This window comes from Acomys russatus, chromosome 30 (genome assembly GCF_903995435.1).
Source record: "Acomys russatus chromosome 30, mAcoRus1.1, whole genome shotgun sequence".
NCBI lineage: Eukaryota > Metazoa > Chordata > Mammalia > Rodentia > Muridae > Acomys > Acomys russatus.
In genome coordinates this window covers 14,573,006-14,594,992 of record NC_067166.1, presented here as the reverse complement: position 1 = coordinate 14,594,992, position 21,987 = coordinate 14,573,006, and the positions used below count along the sequence as shown (strand labels likewise).

General features: G+C 38.0%; 1 protein-coding gene across 3 annotated transcripts in view; it reads right to left on the bottom strand.

Annotated features, from left to right (window-relative positions):
* Homer1 (homer scaffold protein 1) overlaps positions 1-21,987 on the bottom strand; it is a 101,233-nt gene that overhangs the window by 61,042 nt on the left and 18,204 nt on the right. For all 3 annotated transcript variants that reach the window (XM_051172531.1, XM_051172530.1, XM_051172532.1), the window contains exon 2: positions 2,047-2,203. In XM_051172531.1, coding sequence (XP_051028488.1) covers positions 2,047-2,203 — 157 coding nt within the window. The remainder of the gene's footprint in view (positions 1-2,046; positions 2,204-21,987) is intronic.

The following is a 21,987-nucleotide window of genomic DNA, read 5'->3' as shown; positions in this document are numbered from 1 at the left end:
CTGTCACAAAAAGGAAGGGAGGGAGGGAAAAGAAAAGGAAGAAGTGGGGAGGGAAACTGTCTCACATGCACAAATCAAGCACAATAAAAAGACAAATGAACATTTTCTTCTTAGGGTTCTCTGGGCTTTCTAGCACAATGATGAAACACAGATGGAAGTGAGATAATTAAAAAAAAAAAAAAAAAAAAAAAAAAAAAAAAAAAAAAACTTGAAAAAAACTGAAGAGCATTTGACTATTTCAATGCAATTTCTCGTCCTAAACATGGACTGCTTCAGATGACCTTTATTTCTATTTAACCCTTTTAAAGCCCCATCTAATAAAAGTTCATTATATTTGTAGTTTTTTTTTTTTTTTTAGTGTGTTTATATTGTGTGTATGAATACATGCCTGGCCCTGTAGGTCAGGAGACAACTTGCAGGAGTCTGTTCTCTTCTTCCACTATGTGGACCCCAGGGTTGGCAGGCTTGGTGACAAGCACCTTCACCGAGAGTGAACACACTGCTGCACAGTGTACTTTTAAAAACCTACTTCTCATCACAGCAGTACTCTGGGATAACAATGCACAAGCTGTTATTAAGATCCTTTTTACATATCAGAAAACAGATGCACAGAAGTTAAATGCCTTGTGCAAGGTCACATGCTAGCAAATTCCAATGAACACAAATTTCTATGAGGTGGTTTGGCCCTACTCTGCATTCGGAATGTCTGCACTGAACTGATGGAAGGTGAGAAGGCTTGGAGAAAGGAAACCTCAGAATCTGATGTTTAGAATGTTATGTTAGTTATGCAAAACTCACTGGTAATAAAACATGCTTTCTCTCCTCAGAACAGCATACTACCCACCAAGCATGAAGTGTGTTCTGCTCATATCAACTTATCTCATCCTTACAACTACTTAGACTAACTTGAGAGCAAGGACGTCCTCGAAAACACTATCTTCAAAGTCAAAAAGTGAGTGAGTGAGGGTGGAGTCCAACTGCTCTTGATAGTAAATGTTACACTATCTGCCTCTCCTAAATGCAAAACTTTTAAGATTTGTCACTTACACTTCTGTCTTTAGTTTTGAAGTTGGCAGACTTCATGATTTAAGGATTCTGAGCTGTCTATTAGTATAAAGAAGCTGCTATGACTAATTATGCTTTAACTGTGTTCTCTCAAAGGATCTTTGTTCCTATTGTTTTAGATAAATTTATCTAATTTAATGTTTAGGAGTGTTTTGCCTGCTTGTATGTATGTACACTATGTGTGTGCCTGGTGCTTAAAGAGGTCAGGGGGCTGTCAGATCCTCTGGAGCTTGAGTTACAAGTGTGTAGGAGCTTCTGTGTGGATGCTGGGATCTAAATCCGGATCCCAAGGGTTTTGTGACTTGAAGGAGGTATTACACAACATTCAAGTGTGGGGCCTAGAGGTGTGTCATCAGTCACTGGGAAGGAGCTCTAGGAAGGTAACTCTTAAGAATTCCTGAATGGACTGCCAAACGGGGAACAAGCCTGGTCCCACTCAGCTCCACCGTTGCTCAAGATGTAATTACTTGCTCATCCATAAGCTGATCATAATCACCAAATCATACAGTGCTGCAATCAAGGGAGTCATCATCATCGCTAAGCCAGGGCTACACCCTTTAGATTTTTAGCCTTCAAAACTCTGAGCCAAATGAATTCCTTTCTCCACAAGCAGGCAATAGCTGGTATTGTTATAGTAATGAAAAAGTGACTAATATGAAAATTCACTGTTCATCAGTATATTCTTATCGTTTAACACCGATATGCACAGAGACACAGGGAATACTCATTAAATAAACTAACCCGTCATAATGCTGAAGAATATGGCTCCTCATATCACTCAATATAGCAAGAGAGTTAGTTGATACAAATAACTTGGTGGGCAAAAAATATTGTAACTCTAAGAATAATTACTTTTTGTTTCTTAAAGTTAAGCTTCAAAAAGTCGAGAATACTTTAATGAAAATAAAAATATGAATGAAATTTAAGTTCTATGCTGTACAAATCAAGAGAGTAAAATCATTTGAGGTAAATGAAACTTACCTTTGAGCCATCTAAACTGATTATCCTATACACATTTCTTGTGCTGTCATAAAAATAAGATACAGTAACTGCATGCTTGCTGGTGGGTACCCAGTTCTTCTTTGTGTTTGGGTCAATCTGGAAGACATGAGCTCGAGTGCTGAAGATAGGTTGTTCCCTGAGGGAAGAAAGGAAAAGAGTAACTAAAAACAGTTTTATTTCATTTGATAAGAGGTCATAAAAACTGGAAAGGTAACTGCATTAACTAGAAACTTACATATACCCACAAATAACAGACTCTTTCTTTCCAATGTAAGTAGTGTAAGTACTCCATTATAAGCTGCTTTACAACAGTTACAACCAAGTCTTCCTACGAGATTCTGGACACATGAATTCAGCTACCTGCTAAAAGTCATCAATAACTCTGCAGGGTCTTGCCAAATTGACACACACTAGAATCACCTGAAGAGGGAACCTCACTGAGGAATTACATATATCAGATTGGCCCCTGGCCATATCTCTGAGGAATTTTCCTGATTAATGATTGATGGTGGGGGGGGGTGCAGCCCACTACCAGCCATGCCACCTTCAGACAGGTGGTCCTGGGCTGTATAAGTGAGCAAGCTGGGCCAGCCAGTAAGCAGTGCTCCTCTATGAACTTTGCCTCAGTTCCTGCCCTGGCTTTCCTCGATAACAGGCTATAAGCTCTAAGTCAAATAAACCGTGCCATCCCCCTAGTTGCATTTGGTTACTGTTTTATCACAGCAATAGTGGGAAAACGTCACTCACCTAACATGCACTTCTGACCTAAAGATGAACAAGACAACACTGTCATCATGTCTCAGCACTCAGCCTATACAAGCAGGTGTCTTTTTAGTGGTCTGTTTAGCACCACGATTTCTGCACTTTTGTGCTATTATAGATGCTTTCACTGCCTAAAATGGCCCCTCAGCATAATGCTGAAGTGTTCCTAAGTATTATAAACTCATGAATGCAAAGTTAATGTGCCTCATGAAGAAAAATGTGTGGTAGATAAGCTTGACTGAGGCATAAGTCATACTATAATTGGTCACATGTTCAATGTTGAAGCAGCGATAATAATCAACAAAAACACACATCAACAGGATGTAGTAACTAGCATTTGGGAAGCAGAAATGGGATCTTGCAAGTTTAAGGCCAAACTGAGCTACAAACATAAAGAGACCATGTCTACCAATCAGTCAATGCACGAGACTGAAGAAATGTACATGAAACAATGTTATGTAAGATTGGTTTATAAAAATGTGGTAGGAGGTTTATGGGAACATGATATTAAATTCCCTTGGAACAAAAGTTAGGTTCAATTTAAGATTTCTGTGGTCAAAAGCCAACCTATCACAGTCTGGATGTAAAGACTAAGGAAATATCGGTCACTAACACAGAGAAGAGCATCACTAGAACTAATGAGACCACTACATTATCTGACACAATGTAAGAACAAACAACGCATCAACATCAACCACACACCAAGGTCTGGGATAGAGGCTAGGGATGCAGCTCAGGGTCTTTGCCCTTGAACACTTTGGTTTGGTGATGGGACACAGATACTTTAAAAATAAAACACTCTTCACAAGATAGATTATCTGAAAAATAATAAAATGGGGCCTCTTGTGGACAAACAAATGCTTAGGGAGAACTTAAAACAAATCACGGCACAATGGGATGGCGGCACAGCACACTGTTTAGCAAGAACTTTCTGGAAAGATGACTTAGTATTCTAAGAGCACTAGTTGCTCTTCTAGAAGAGAGGGCTCAATTCCCAGCACCCACATAGTGGATAATAACCACCTATAACTCAAGATCCAGGGGACCTGACACCCTTTTCTGGTCTCCTCCGGCATATACATATAGAGTTCACGGATATACATGTAGGCAAAACAACCATACACACAACTTTTTTATTTAAATAAAATAAGAATTTTAGTAAGTACGTAATATACAAGAATGAAGAAATAGAAATGTCAATTCTTGAGGGTCTCTATCGGAAGCAACTGAATTCAGACAGGAAATAGCTGTGCAGTTTAAAAAGATAAAGTTGGCAGTGTTACACTTGCCTATCAGGCACAGAATGCAAATGCTCTAGGTTAAGTCTTAGAACTGTGGAGAGTGAGGGAGGGGAGTGGCTGCTGCTATGTAATGGTAACAGACAGGATGTTATTAAACACCTACAATGTATAGGAGAGCAAAGACTTAACTAGCCCAAACTGTCAATGGTGTGCTGTGAATCCTGATGAAGGAGGAACCTGAGTTTCCTGGAGTTCTATTTTGGGCCAATAAAAAGACAACAGTGTTGTAAGCCAGGGTGACAAACAGAAAAACAGGATTTGAGACTAGAATGAAAGTTGAAAAGTAGAGCTCAATTTTGACCAAATTCACACAATTTAGAATCGGCATGTAGACCTGTTAAGTCAGAAACTCAACAGCTGCTTAGAAGCCAGAAGAGAAGACCACCTGGAGCGCACAGTTTAGGAAAACCATCAGATCTTATAACCACACAGTTATAACACTGCAGGTTTTAAGTTTATTTAGAGAAAATCTGTAAAAAGCAGTAGAAAGGATATAACCAAATATTATGTATCGTCTTCAGAAAGACTTAAAATACATTTCAAACTCACGTATCCAAGTGATAGACACAGTACTTTTTCTAATAAACTAGACAGCAATTACTAGTAAAAAGTCATCATTTTACTTGCTTCACAATAATTCACAAAAATACTAAATGAATCAAATAGTGTTTTTCTATGTTTCATGAAACTGTCTGAGAAGTAGGAGCTCGACCTTAAACTATGTTTACATCACATCAGATTCTAGAATATGTAAATGTACATCTGAAGTATAAAGATCCTAACAAGTTCTGCAATAAAGAAATTCATGTAACTTTAAATAATCAAGTACATAGACAATTATTTTATCTCCAATCTCTTCATACTAGGGCTTGTATTTGTATCCACACTATAAAAATCACATCACAGGACACTGGAGAGATGGCTCAGATGTTAAAGAGCACTGACTGCTCTCCAGAGGACTAGGTTCAATTCCCAGCACCTATATGGCAGTTCACAACTGTCTGTAACTCCTATTCCAGGGGATCTGACACCCCACAAAGACATATGTGCAGGCAAAACACCAATGTACATTTAAGAAAAATCAAACCACAAATGTTTGAGGTACATATTATCTTACAGAAAACTGATTATGATATTTGACATTACTACTGATATTGCTAATTATACTTAATGTAGTAATGGTCAATGGAAAATATGTACAGACAATATAAAATTGAGGGCTTATTTTATAATGACTGCAGTATTACTTCTTAAGTTGATACATGTTAAGTACTCAAAGTAACCATTCTAAGAAACAATGTTAATCTCAAATTAAATAGCAAACAAATTCACCATAAAATGTTTTAACCAAGTTTAGGAAAGCAAAACTACACACACACACACACACACACACACACACACACACACACACACACACACATTCACGCATGCATACATATACAAAATGCCAATCTTAGAGCTATGCTTAGTGTACTTGCTACACATTTATAACCAGAACAGTAAGTGGCTGAAACCACTGTACTAACATAAAAACAGCTTGGTCAATTGTTTTTCTGCTGGTTCATTAATTTACTTTAGGAAACTAGTATGAAAATAATTCTAAAATTCTATAGATTGAGCTAAAATTCTGTTAAATTACTACATTCAGTGTTAGATTCTAAACTTTAAATTCACAGAGAAAATAACCAAGCGGGGAAAGTTACGAAAATAAAAACTTTGTTATAAAAATGAGTCTTAGTCAAAATTGCTGGAGTTGACAAAGAATTATCATTATACCTAGCTCTCAAACATCTGTGCAATTAAAAAAAAATCAAGTACGTAAGAAATGAACAAAACAAACGGCACTTTCTAGGGAATACAGATATTTGTCACTTGAATAGCCTGACTATTAAAATCTATACTTTGGCAAATATTGTAATTACTCAATAAAGCTTTGCTCCAAGGAAGTACAAAAGTGTAGGCCATATATATATATATCTCCAATCAAATTGAACAGAAGGGATGTTTACCTAGTGCCTTTAGTGCCTGTACTACAAACATGCTTTTCAGATATCTAAGTACTAATGGGTACTTTAGCAAAGATTCAAAGATCTTGACTTCCATAACTCCCCTTCTACTTTGTTTTTCAAAAGAAAGTGGCCTGGTTATTGGGAATACAGTTGGTAATACTTTTCATTGAGAATGTGACGGTAAGACACTGTTGGCGGATTTTCACTAATTATCCTTCCTAGCTCTTCTTAACAAACCTCATATAACTCTACAATTACATGTTTGCAAGAAGTTGGTCTGTAATGGATCTCTGAAGCAATCATGGCCAGTGAAATAACTGAGAAGTCTGTTAGAGGTTTCTAGGAACAATCACCAAGAGCACATAAGAGAGAATGTTGTCTTCAACACTGTTTGCACATAACAAGTAAACCTGAAAAGGCCATCCTAACATCATAAGGGAGACACAACCGAACATAGGAGCAACATTCTTAGTTAATATTACATGGGAAATCAAAGAATCTAATTCCTTGGTTGTTATCACTAAAGAAGTGAGTTGGCTACCTGCAGGCTTCTGCTATGATAAAACAGCTTGCCAAAGTGAAACAATTGCTTTTAAAATAGTGGCGCACGCCTTTAATCCCAGCACTCGGGAGGCAGAGGCAGGTGGATCTCTGTGAGTTCCCGGCCAGTCTGGTCTACAATGCGAGTCCAGGACAGCCAAGGCTACCCAGAGAAACCCTGTCTTGAAAAACCAAAATAAATAAATAAAATCACACAAATAGGAATGGAAGGGGTTAATGTCTAAATGAGCTACAGTAACATGTTTCACCCCTCTGCCCCAATACGATTTTTGGTCCTACACAACTCCAGACTAGGTAGCTACAGTATGTTTTTAACCACTCCACAGTACACACAGGACTTTGGAAGCCTTGTTTAAACTACAGAGCAGACCAACAGCTACAGTTCCAACTGCACTGTGGTTAAAGGAGCCGAAGGAGGAGGAAGTAGAAGGAAGATGTGGAATGCTGCCACAGTCTACTCTCAGTTGCTTATCTATCACAGAGACTTAACATCCAAAACTATTAACTGTAACACAGTGGCATAAAAGCTATGAGGACAACCACCAAAAGCAGTAAGTACTGGGATTCTTAAAAGCAGCTGCCTCTGGTGATGGGGCTGGATGACGGAGGATAAGGGACAGGGAACTGGCTACTTTTGTTTATAATCCTTTTAACTACTGTTGAATTGTTTTAACCTTGCAGAAGTACTACAGTTTTGTTTTGTTTTTTTAATGTCATTGTTGAAAAGTTTAATCTATGTAGCTTGAGAAAAGAATGCTTCAGCGAACATTTTCGAAGATGACCAAAAAGCCACGGGATGATAAGCTTTAGTACCTTAGAGTTTGATGGACTTAGGAGTAGCCAGCACAAAAGTGTTTCTATTATTCACAGAGAAGAAAAAAGGAAGAGTAAAGGAGCATAAACGTAAACCTATCTGACAGCATAACTGAAGGACAGAAGGCACATCCAACTCCTGACAAAAATATCCCCCCCCCCCCCTGATTAGAGTAAAATAATAAGAAAACACAACTCTGGTTTGGGCTTTATCTGAAGCGGCAAGAGAAGAATGACACCCGGTGAGATTCAAGCTAAGAGCAAGCACAGAGGAAAGTCAAGGAGTGGACCACCTGATGTGCACTCATGTCCACGGCACGTCTGTAGACTACGCGCCACGGAGGCAGACAGCGCGCGCGCCTCAGTCAAGCAGGATCACAAGCACTGACATTTCTAAAAAGATTTATCTTGCCTAACTTCATAAAAAAAGTTATTCTATACAATTAAATCTCAATTCATTTCCGCCCCTTTCCCCAATACACCTAACAAAAATCTTAATTAAAATGTTTGGTGTTTCTCATATAAACCAATAGAAAAGTACCACCCTATTACTATGCTATGTGTTTGCCTGTTGTATTAAAAACAAAGTCTACTTTGAGGAAAGCATTTCTACCAATGCCTACCCAACACATAGTTGCACTGTAAGAACTCCATCTAGTGATGAACCAAACACACAGCAGGTAGTGTATTATAAAACCTGCAAGTTACTATGTGGCAAATACAAAATTATAACATGGCCTTGCTATATAAGGAGCTATACAGACTTAAAATGTGGTACAATGTCTCTGCTTCTCCACTCATTTAAAATCCTCTCTACTTAGAAACACAATTAAAATACCATGAGTTTAAAACGCATCAAGGGGTACAACGTTTACAGTTATATATAAAATTGGTATTAACAGTTTTATTGTATTTGAATGTTCTTTTCTGTCCTGATGAGTTCCTCTAAAGAAAGCTGAATTCAGAGGAATAACAGTATGTACTAGAAAAATCTCAGGAAGGTTTCTCAGTAGATGCCCAGTTCTTTCAACTTAAAAAAAAAAAAAAAGAATGACTTAGACATTAAAAGGCCATTTAAGGTCTAAAAGCACCCTCAAAGAACAAGATAATTCTCAACTACATACTGGCTACAAACTACACAAATGGGTATTCAATCTCGGAAATACATGGACAAATACATACTTTTAAAAAATCAGGATTGACGTTAAAGATACAAAATATGTGGCTAAATATAATTATTTGGAAAAATGATCATAGGTGGTATGCACACGCACACAAATGTTTTTAAATTGCTCACTAGTTCTCCAGTTTTATTAACACTGCAAATTTTGATTAGTTACTCGTCTCTCATTTTATACATATGCAGGCAATTTATTTTAACTTTCATTTAGCAATACGTCTCCTAAGATCTAACTGCACTATCTAGCATGGCAGACATTAGCCACATTACTATTGAGCATTTGAAGAACAGTACTACTAAGGTGACTAAGTTTAAAATCTGATATTCAATTCAGCTACTGGAAAAAAATGTATGAAACAACTTTGGTATGGGAATTTTTATGTGCATTTTTTTGTGTTTTGCCGGCATGTATGTCTGTGTGAGGGTCTCAGATTTTAGAGTTACAGACAGTTGTGAGCTGCCATGTGGGTGCTGGGAATTGAACCTGGGCCCATTGGAAGAACAGTCAGTACTCTTAACCACTGAACCATCTCTCCAGACCCCGTATGGGAAATTTTATGTAACATAAATTTCATGAAATATAAATCCAGATAAAGTACTTCCAATGAAAACTTAACAGCTGAGCAGAAATGTGTACTAAATGCAAATACATAATAGATTTCAAAGTTAGTGGTTTGGTTGGTTTTATTTGTTTGTTTCTACACTAATTATATGTTTAAGGATAATGTGCTGTTTCAAAATATACTGAAATTGGTTTTGTTTTGAACTTCAAAAGTAAATTACAATGACATACAAAACTCACATCATTTACCCAGCTGTACTAGACACACAGGTTGCTCCAGCTTTTTCCGTTATAAACAATGTTTCCCTATGCTTTCTTGTGCACGTATCATACTAGAAGCAGAGTTCCTGGTCATGGGATTATATGCACTATAACAAATCTCCAAATTGTTATTGTTCTTCACAGCGTTTGGACCAATTTATATCTGAATGGTCCATACTGCATTCTACCAACATTTGATACTGTCAAAAAGTATCGTTAATTGTTGCCAATGTGATTAAATGGCATTAGGTTGCTCTAAGTTTGCGTGTTGCTGATCACAAATGAGGCTGAACAGTACTTCAGGTATTTATGGGCCATTTGGGCCATTTTGAAGCATATTTAGACTCTTTTAAACTTCAGAATCAAAAATGACTTCAGACCCTTCAGACCATACACATGGGAATATCTCATATATCCAGTACTAACTATATTACTATAGTGACTAAGGTCAACATTCATCATAACAGGGCTGAGTTACTTATTTTTCTAATTTGGTGTCATCTGTTTAAAAAAATATACATAAGGTAGATGCAACATCTATACCCAGCTCTTTTCCAAAAATGAAACTGTTTCTTCAATATAAAATATAGTTTTATTTTTATATAATGAATTTTGTAACATTCCTCTCTAAGTATTTTCAATGTGGACCGGTGGGAGAGCAGTAAATCCCTTAAGCTTATACCTTAAGTCATTTAAAATGTTCAAGGGTGGTGGTGGCGCATGCCTTTAATTCTAGTACTTGGGAGGCGGAGGCAGGAGGATCTCTGTGAATTCCATGCCAACCTGCTCTACAGAGTGAGTTCCCTGACAACCAGAGCTACACAGAGAAACCCTGTCTCGAATGAATGACTGACTGACTAGATAAATGTGTTCACCCTACTCAGTATAAAAAACTCTTTTAGAGAAAACATATTTAACTACACATCAAGAGTAAAAACAGTTGCACTACCAATTAGGAAAACTACCAAGTAGTTTTCAAATAATACCCACCACTACTCCATTTTCATTCACTCTAAGTCCATCAGTGAACAACATCTGGTACTTGATGTAATGCCATCACACATCTTTAACTTCCTACTTCTCAGTATTACCCAGTTCTCATTCTTTCTCTCTTTAAGGGAGGCTATATTAAAATTAAGTGTTATTTATCACTTTTGTCATATTTTAAGGTAACAAAAATCAGAGGTGAAAGTCTTTTATCAATGATGATTCTCAAGTGTGGAGTCTGCAAATATAATCCCTACAATATGTTGTTTCTGCTCAAACACACTAGCTATATCCCAACAGTTACACTCACGATCAGTACAGCATCACAGAGACTCAAACACATTTAGCATTTACTACAGGAATACAGCAAGGTTCTACTGGAAGGAGACTTTACTAGCTGACTTCTGTGGTCCTGGGGTGATCACAGTAGACACAAGACACAGCAGCATGGACCTTAGAGCAATGCTTTGCAAACTCTAGGCCACAACCAGAAGGTTAGGGTTCATAATGGTGAGTAAAGCATTTATAAAGATTAATGTGAATATAAAATCTCAAGCAATTCAGACTTGAAAAGAGGTACGTGTTGTTTCATGAAACTTTTGGCTATGAAAATCTATGTATCATGGCCAAAAAGTTTAAAACTCCCATTTTTAAAATGCTTTTTTTCTTTTCTTCTTCCTTCTCACTTTGTAGACCAGGCTGGCCTCAAACTCACAAAGATCCTCCTGCCTCTACTGGGACTACAGCTTTTATATTTGTGAATAGCCTGGGAAGCAGGTATACAATATAAAAACAAAGGATCTAAGTGGCTTAAGTCACACAACTAGTAACTGAGGAATGAAAAGAGAAATCAAGTCCATCTCATTAGAAATCAAAGAACTGCAATTTAAAACCATGAGTTACTTTTTTCACTTGTTGAAACAGTGTTTTTTAAAAAACCGATAGAATTCAATGTTAGTGTGAGCTGAAACTGACACTTTCAGAAGCAATCAGTGAGCATAGAATCTAGAAAATATTTGACAATACATTTCAAAGCCTTTAGATTTCTATATGCATCTTTTGACAAAGCAATTCTGTTCAAATAATTTATTTTATGTAACTAATTACAGAGATATGTAGAGACTTATCTATAGGGGTCTGTGAAGGTTGGTTTTATGTCAACTTGACACAAGATAGAGTCATTTGAGAAAATGACTACCCCCACTAGACAGCCCTTTGGGCAAGCCTGTGGTAGGTTTTCTTGATTGATGATTGATGTTAGCAAGGCCCAGCTTACTGTAGGAGGTGAAACCCCCCCCCCCTTGGCTAGTGGTCCTGGGTGCTTTAAGCAATCAAACTGAACACGCAATTAAGAGCAAGCCTTTAAGAAGCACTTCCTCTACAGCTTCCATTCATTCTCCTGTCCTGGCGTCCCTGGATGACGGACGACAAGCTCTGACCTGAAATAAACTCGTCCCCAAGCTACTTTTGGCCACTGTGCTTCATCACAGCAGCAGGAACCCTAACTAAGACAGGGTCTATCACCACAGCTTGACACAAAAGCGTGCGAGTTAAAATGTTCTATAATTTAAGAAGGAATCAACGTATATTCTTCTAATGGAATAGTATCTAAGCATGAAAAAAATGAGTTTCAGAGTACTCAATGACCTAAAATGTTCAATATAACAAATGAAAGTAGTTCATAAATGAGTAGATACACCATATGTCTGCATGACCAAACAACAAGTAGTGTATTTCTTTTTTCAGGCCTTGCCTGTCTCATATTTATCTCAGCGCAGAAACCAGAATGATCCCTGTAAAAAATAATAATAATAATAAAACAAAATATTATAGAGAAAAAAGGTAGAGGTGCAGAAAAGGTAGCAAAATAAAGTAAGCAAGATCACATGTAGATGGCTACCAAGAGAAGAGAGGTAGTAGTTACTTTTCTGTGACTGGGAAATTTCCTAACATATTCTCGTTTTAAAATAAAGCAAAGACAGGAGGAAAATTTCTTCAAACTCTTCATTAGCTCCAAAATCTCCTTCCTTGATGTAGTCTAGTGACTTTTTGCTACTATTTCCTAACTCTGGCTGCACAGTAGAAAGCAGTCTCCCTTCAGTGCAGCAACGGTGAACGGTGTTTAAGTTTCCAAGGTAATTCTCGTATGTTGCTAGGAGGAAGAAGCCCCACTGGATGTGTGTTCTATTGCTGTGCAGAGACATCATAACCAAGGCAACTTATAAAAGGAAGCATTTAATAGGGGCTGGCTTACACTTTCAGAGGGTTAGTCCATGAACACCATGCTAGGAAGCATGGGAGTAGCCTAGCAGGCCGACACGGCCTTGGAGCAGTAGCTAAGAGCTTATATCTGATTCATAAGAAGCAGGCAGAGAGATCCAAGACTGGAGCTGGAATCAGCTTTTGAAACCTCAAAGCCCACCCCAAGTGAGGCATCTCCTCCGACAAGACCACACCGCCTAATCTTTCACAAACAATTCCCCCAATTGGTAGCCAAGCATTGGAACATGTAAGCCTATGGGGTTTGGGGGAGGATTCTCATTCAAACTACCACACCTTCACCCTCATGTGCCCCTTCCCATTGACTTCCATAACAATGGCTCTGCTAGTGTTTCAGACACACCAAGCTCCCCAAAGCACACACAAACAGACCACCACACACCTAAGGACTTTACTTAAAGTGCCATTTGCCCTCAGATCCTCCCAGCATGTTCCTTTGTCTCCTTCGAGTCTTTGCTAAGATGTTATCCTCTCAGTAAAGATGTACCTGGTTATCTATATTAAAAATCCTAACTCCTTTGTCTCTCTCAAGAAAAATGGTTTTGCTTGTTTTAATTACTGGGCCACCAAGAAAATACTGATATATATCTGGCAAATGGAAAATACATAATAAGTGAATAAAATATTACACACCAAAATGCTTAAGACTTCTCAGTGGTGGGATTACAAGTAATTTGACTTATCTCAATTCTTTAATATAAGAAGAAAATGCTTCAGCAAATAATTTCAATCCAATTTATTCATGTGTGTTTAAAAACACAAGTAGGAATGGTGTCTTGGTGATCTCTCTCTCTCTCTCTCTCTACACACACACACACACACACACACACACACACAAACACACACGTAAATCTGAGCTAATCAAATGTCTTAATTTAAAAAATTAGTCCCAGCTAAAAATACTGTAGCTCTAGGGACACTAGATTCATCAAGAAAATAAAGACTTGGGTGTAGTGAGAATTTTTTTTAAAGCACAGAAATGTTATATGAATACGTTTTTGTTTTAATCTCAGCTATGGACTATGGGGCTGCTTCAGATTGTCCACAGCGGCTGACTATGATTTGTCTCCTGCTCTGGCAGGGGCATGATTCTGCCAGCTGCAGATAGTTTACATTTGGAATTTTGTGGACTCTTCAGAGGGTCTAAAAATGCCAGTGCCCCAAGATGTAGGGCAACAACAGCTGCTGCTCCTGCTGCTGTTTACTGTTTGCTGGTTGGAGATGTCCTGCGAACGGCCCTTTCCCCTCTAACCTTTCCTTTCTCTCCTACCTGGTATTGGGGAGTTAGAAGGAACAGGGTGGTGTAGGGAGGTAGGATAAAGTTGCCAAAAGTCTGGCTACACTTGGAGACACTCTTACTTATAATGATTCCTTCTTTCCCAAATAAACCAACCACAAATCTCCATTGATGCGAGCCTTTTCCATCAACGCTATCAGCTCAGAATTATACTCATGGAGCATAGTAAACCTAGCGTTATCCTACCCAACAAGAAATCTATAGCTGCTTAGTGGCTTTGCTATAACCTGCATGCTCACTCGAAGGGATCCCACAACTAGTAAGAGAACCAACCACCTAAGAGGAAAGGAAGCAAGCCAATCATCTGAAGCCAGAGAGGGTTTCCAAGCTAGTTCTCAAGCTAGCACAGCAGAGAAAATGGTGATTTAACTAAGTGCAGATACTTGTTTAAGCAATTTGTAAGCATAAGTATCAATTGTACTAAAGTCTTTCTGTCTGGCAGGCAATCTAGAACATTTAGATAAATATTATCCAAACCCCAAACGAAGTTATCTCATCCAACCATTTTAAAGAGTTATTTTAAGATCCATAAAAGCCATACTCTAGAAACTAAATAAAATGGTAATATCTCTGCTTAAATTTTACCTCCTCACAAAATTGTTCAAAAAAGAACTCTTAAGTCTCAGTCCAATGTTCTTTTGGAACCTTTGAGAAAAGTAAATCATTAAATGAAGGAGTAATTGAACAACAAAGGCACTGGGAACAATAGTATGAGCATCACAGCATACTACAGCAAAATGGTGAAGATGAAGTTTATATGATTTATAACCCACACTGAAACACTTTTAAACAATGGGACCATTGTATTTTCAGTATCCTAAATACATTCACTCTTTTCTGCTATTAAATTTGCCCCTCTGTATCCATAGAAGATGGACACCAAAACCCTCATAGGTGGAAAATGCAAAATCCTGTATATAAAGTGGGATAATATTTATATCCAATTCCCAACACATCCCTCACAAACACTTTCTCTCTAGATTGTTTATAATACAGAATGTAAATGAAGCACAATAGAAATGTTACATAGTTATTCTAAATTATTTAGGGAATGGGGGGGGGAAAAGCCCAAACATGTTGAGTATAGACTTTCTTTTTTTTAAATGTTTTTAATCCATAGTTGATTGAATTGTCAGATGCAGAATTATGAAAAGTATTTGTTTAATGGCATATAAATTATTCAGAATTTTCAAAAACCTAAGTTCTTTACTCCTATAAAACAGAAACAGATGCATTCAGTAAATTAACATTTTTAGTTTTCAGGTAAGAACACAGCCTATAAGCCCAGTACTCAAAAGGCTGAGGCAGCCTCTTACATATTCAAGCCAGATGAGGCTACATACAAGACCCTATACTTAATAAAAGAGAAATTTTAAAGGAAAGAAAAAAAAAAAAATAAAGAAATTTCCAGAACAGGACTATGGGGTGTGTATGTGCCATGAAATAGTAAAGTACAGTAATATGAAAGCAAGGTGGGGAATACAAGGTTAGAAAAGTTTAAGTAGGAATAAACTTGGAGAAAGAAGGAAGTGAAATTCTTGTGAATTATTTGAAAAAGCCACATGGAAACCTGATATTTTATAAGTTAGAGGCAATAAAAATAATGCTGCTCCCAGAAGCCATATATTATTAAACAAAAATCCCAGTGCCAAGTATGAAATACCTCCCCATGACTGGTTGGCCAAGGATCCAGGAACCCCTAGAACACTACAGGCTACTGTACTGTATCACACTAATGCTGACTGCCAACAAGAACTGAATGGTATGAGCCTATGGCTGAAGATATCATACCCTTTGGCTGCAGGACACTGAGAAATCAAGCTTTCTTCCTGCTGGCTAGCTTTCACCGTCCAGGAAGGCGCTATGACGGCTGCTGGGGAAGAACGTCTTCAATGGAAAAGAAGCTTCTCTGAAGCTGTTCTCTAAGAACAGCTCTATTTTGTAAGTATAAACATGAATATTCAGATGGCAATTTGATAAAACATCTGTGTAGCAGAATAGCAGTAGTAGGTTTCCTCTTAAGGCCTATGACCTGTTAGCCATGGACTTCTGGCCAGGTTTGAAGTGCCAGGCACCAATTCCTTTTGTGGAACAGGCCTTAAATCCCCAGCCCCTCAAAAGAAATAGCTGGTTACCTCCAATAGTCATGCCACTACTGCATCAGTGGGGACATCTTGCCTAAAAGGTCAGTATTGCAGCACATAACTTCTTTTTCCAGGGGATACTAGCTAATGAAGAAGCAGCTACTGGTCAAGGTGCCGAGAATGTGTGACTGTTGAATACTGACCCCTATAAGACTCAGGGAACACTGCAGACGAGGCAGTGAAAAGAATGTGAAGAGCCCACTGGTAGGGAAGAGATGCTATAATATATCTTTTGGGTATGACATAGCCATTGCATTCATGAGATCACAGCAGATATCTCTGGGGACTTGCCTAAGACTGGGCCTATAAACTTTCTATCATGGTAGCTACTAGTAAGCTGTCATGTTCCAGGGTTACTGAAGATGACCTTCAACTCCCCACCATCCTGTCTCTACCTCCCAAGTCTAGAATTACAAGTGTGTTGCACTACGCCCAGACTCAATACTATACTTTCAACTCTCCTGTTTTGTAATATTGGCTTAAAAAACAAAATTCCAAAAATATTCTGTAGAAACTAATTCTATGTAATAAAGGTCAAAGACCTAATATAATAAAACTTGAGTGGCTTAAAACCCAGGTATTGAATCAAGAGGTCAAATACTTAAAGGAAAGTCTTGATGGCTTTTTAACCTTTTGTGGTTTGAATTGTCATCTTCACACTATTCACCTTATAAATCAAGACGCACAGAAGGCATTGTTCACTACCCAGTCGCTTGTGTTAGAAGAAAGCCACAGTTTGGATAATACAAACTAAGATATTTAATTTCATGCTGGTCTGAAACCTGAAGACAAAAACCTACATTTACAAGGTGTAGTAATTCTCTAGTCACAATTAACAACTTCTAGGTCCTGTTACTTGATCACACATGGTTCTGAACACTATTTGCAGTAATCCTTTCAACCTTTGTAAATAGTTACTATTAACCCTGGCCCAGCGCCAAGATGAGGCACCTTTGGATGAAGAGGGTATCTAATTAGCTGGGCACATTATACCACCAACACTCACATACACTCTGGTCTAGAGTCCTTTAAGGAATCACTGGATGGAAGAATTATTAAAAAAAAAAAAAAACATGAATTCACTGCTGTCACCAAGCTTATGCCTTGCCCATGGATACAGGTGGTATCCAATAAATGCTGGGAGAGTAAATTCTTGGTGTTTTTGCTAGGAAGAAATAAAATCAAGGTAGAAAAAAACAGGTGGGAAAAGTAGAAAGCACTGCCACATATGTAAAGCTTATTTTTAAACCAAAATATGCATATTCCTCCTGTCATGTTATACTTTTAAGATACTATGTGTCATGAAATCTAACCAATAGCTGAAGCAGATATGGGATTTATACCCAACTTTGAGTTTCAAAGACCAACACATATAAATCTCACTAGAATTACATTATTATTTTTATATACTTATCTTTTTATTCTGTTACAAAAGTAAAATCATCCTTTGAAAATTCAAATGAGAGTCTCCATGGCAAAAGGAAGAAAGTTCTATGATCAATGGTGTAACTAACACAGTAAAGCGGCTGGGTGTGACATGTGACAGGGCCAAGAACTAGGAAGCAGAGCGTTAAGCACAGAGAAAAGCAACACAGAAAGTACACTCTGGGTATCAAGAGGGCTTTTCTCATGTCCACAGCTGAAGAGTGATCAACACATCCTCAGAGCTATGTTTTTTTTTTTTTTTTTTTAATTTAAGATAAAGAATAATATGCTGGGAAAAGTTTTGTCAATTAGATACTGCAAAATAAAAAAATCTATTTAACTGAAAGGTACAGGAATAGAAATGAAGTGTGTTAGGTTTTTGTTTTCTTGTTGTTCCAGGAGAAAAAGAACACCAAAGAATGTAACATTGGAGCCAAGTCTCAGATGAAAAGCTGGAAGGCAGGCCTGGTGCTAGGTGGAATGACAGGAGCAGTGGCCTCAAAGCAAGACACTACCCAGCCAAGCCTGCAGCTTGTGAAAACCAATGGCCTAAGGAACTAACTGTTCTTAAAGAGCAACAACAAACCAAATGCATAGACATTTAAAATTAAAACCTTAAACCTGGGCTAGAGATAGAGTTCAGCAATTAAGGACACTTTCTGCTCTTCTAGAGGACCACATCCATCTGTAGCTCTAGCTCCAGAGGCTCCACTGTCCTCTTCTGGTCTCCACACACCTGCACACCCCCCTAAACCTCCCTACACACACACGCACGCACACACATAAATAAAAATAAATAAAACTGATTAAAAGCTAAATAACCATTAAGTAATAACAAATAAGGTAAAATTAATCATTGTAAAATCTAAAATAAAGCAAAGCAGAAAGGAGGAAGAACAAATCAGACAAAAAACAAAACTAAACAAAAACAAACTACTAAAGACTGTAAAGTAAAAGCTAGTCATTCCGATCATCTTTTCTGTTTTGTTTTGTTTTGTTTTGTTTTGTTTTAAGACAAGGTTTCTCTTAGTAGCCTTGGCTGTCCTTGAAGTCACTCTGTAGATAAGGCTCGCCTCGAATTCACAGATATCTGTTAGCCTTTGCCTCCCTGAATGCTGGGATTGTAGAGGTGCACCATAGCAACCAGCATTCCAATCATCATATTAAATGTAAAGAATTTAAATATTCCAATAAAAAAGCAGAGATTGTCAAATGGATATATAACAATACCCAAATATATGACACATGAGAAAACTATTTTAAATATAAAGACAAATGTAAGTTAAAAAAAATAATGAAAATGTACCTTTTAAGCATTAATTAAAATGCCTGCCTTCATCCCCAGACTGTAAATTCTGTGAGGCCAGGGCTATATGCATTTTGTTTACCTGTGTCCACCTAGATTATACATAATTATTTCTTTTTTTTAAAGATTTATTTATTTATTTATTAAGTATGCAGAAGAGGGCACCAGACACATTATAGATGGTTGTGAGCCACCATGTGGTTGCTGGGAATTGAACTCAGGACCTTTGTAAGAGCAGACTATGCTCTTAACCTCTGAGCCATCTCACCAGCCCTATTTCTTATTTTTTTTTTAATTCTTAAATTTCATGGCAACCTTGAGCTCAGATTATTATGATTCCCAAGCTACAATGTCATCGTTGCTCAAAGTTTTACAGAGTAATTTTCATCTGAGGCTATCAGCAGATTTCTTGCTGTTACTTATTCTCTACATCTCTGACAAAATCTGGTAACCAACCCTGTAGTTCTGTGCCAAAAGTAAAAGAACAGTATCTGTAATGAGCACTAGGCTGACTTTTCTGGCCTGAAGTACATCTGTGTGGCTATTACCTGAGAGCACCGACTATGTCTTTGTTATCATGCTTCTCCACACAAACATTTAAAGGACCAGCTCGAAATGTCCTGTCATGAACACAATGCTACAGAAATAGTAAATGAACTATGAGTTTGAGGTTGAAAAGTATGGAAAGGGCTAAGCAGAAAGTCAGTTATCTGAGTTGGGCATGCTGATAGACACCAATAATCCCAGCACTTAATCCCAGAATCTATGGGGTTGAAGAAGGAGGATCATTAGTTCAAGGCCAGCCTAGGTCATATAGGGGGTCAGCTTCAACTATCTGAAGAGAACCTGTCTCAAAAAAAATTTTTTTTTCAGTTTTGTATGCATGTACACATTCATGTGGGTATGTGCAAAGGTGCATATGAGCACCAGAGGTTAATGTCAAGTGTCTTGCTAAACTGACTTATTTTTTTGAAATAGGGCTGAGACAAAGCTAATTGACTACATGGACTGGCCAATGAGCTCTAGAATTGTCCCTCCTCTATCCATCCTTCTCCCCAGCACCACCTCACTTGGCTTCTATGTTTCTGTAGGTCTGAACTGAGGTCTTCATGCTTGCGCCTCAGGCACTTTATCAACTAAGCCATATCCCCAGTTCCTCTTCCCTAAAATCAGTACTATAGCTTGAACTCACAGACACACTAGGCAAGCAGTCTACACTAAGAAATAAGTAATGAAACACAAGAAAGACTTCTAGAGGTTCTAGTGTGCAAGTAAAATAAAGTGTTTGGATTTCTAAGTAAAATATAATACATCTTAATATTTCTTTTTTTTTTTTTTTTTTTTGTTTTTTTGAGACAGAGGAGTGGGAATCTGAAAAACATTCACAATTCTGGATCAAACAACAGCACACCAATATTAAAAAACAATACTTTTCTTTCTTAAATTAAAAAAAGGGGGGAAGGAAGCTGGGAAGACGGCTCTGGATTTGATTACAGACCACACTGTAGTTCACGACCATCTGTAACTCTTCCCAGGGATTCAATGCCTCTTCCATGGGCTCCAAATATTCACAGGGCACACAAGCATATACGCAGGCAAAAGCCCATATACGTATATTTAAGATTAGTTTTATTGTGTGTGCATGCGTCTGTGCATGTGGGCCACAGCACAAAGATGGAGGTCAGAGGACAACTTCTCTCCTTCTACCTTGACATGGGTTCAAGATAACAAACTCAGGTTGCCAGGCTCCACACCAAGTGCTTCTACCTGCTGAGCCATCTCATCAGCCCCATACTTTTGCTTATTAATGAAACAGATGTGGAACTGCTTCCTCAATTATCCTCTTTAAGTATAAAATAAAACAATAGAGAAAATTAAAAATCACCCAGTACCCCACAAAGATGTAGCTTAGGGCCAACTTAGGATTCACATGGGTCCTCTAGTAAGGGGAGTGGGGGCTGTCTCTGACATGGACTCTCTTGCCAGCTCTTCAATCACTTCCCCCTGGTAGGACTGCCTTGCCAGGCCACAGGGGAAGAGGACACATTCAGTCTAGATATGACTTGATGATCAGGGTGGGGATGGGGCCGGTGCTTAGGCTCCTTTCTTCTGAGGAACAGGGGAGGGGGATGTGGGAGAGGAAGGGAGGGTGGGGCTGGGAGATGAGGAGGGATGGAGCTAAGACCAGGACGTAAAGTGAATAAATAAGTAAATATTTTTAAAAATTACATAGTAATAACAGCTATCTTTAGCCACTATTTAATAATTATTAAAACTTATTTATCATTTTAACTAATCTTTTTAACAATCTTTAAATATTTTACCCATTTATCTTCATAATTCTGTTCCCATTCTACAGATATGAAAACACGGACATAATGCTTAGACAACATGCTCAAAATCGCAGCGCTACTGTCTGACTCTGGGAAGCTCACCTGTCTGCTAACTGGTAAGTCTGCAGGGTATGATACCGTGCTCTAAGTGCAGTTACAGAGTTACAGCTCAGGTAGCTCAAGCCCTATCTCAAGATCTAAAAAGAGACGGTGTGTTAAGAGTTTCTCATGAAGCTGGGCACATGCCTCATGCTTGTAATCCTAGCACTTGGGAGGCAGAGGCAGGTGGATCTCTGTAAGTTCCAGGCCAGCCTAGTCTACAAAGTAAGCCTAGGACAGCCAGGGCTCTTGTTACACAGAGAAACCCTGTCTCAAAAAACCAAAAAAAAGAGAAAGCTTCTCATGAAGTTCTTTCTTGTAGAACAAAGAATCAGCTCTTCAACATTATAAAGCATGTATCTCTTATTTACTATTGATTAGCATGCCAGTCCACCATAAAATTAAAACACTGCCCAAGCTAACAGAATTGGTAAGATCAGAATTAGTACAGAGTCCAAGTTCCTTTTTTTTTTTTTTTTTAAGATTTATTTATTATCTAGACAGTATTCTGCCTACATGTGTGCCTGCAGGCCAGAAGAGGGCACTAGGTTCATTATAGATGGTTGTGAGCCACCATGTGGTTGCTGGGAATTGAACTCA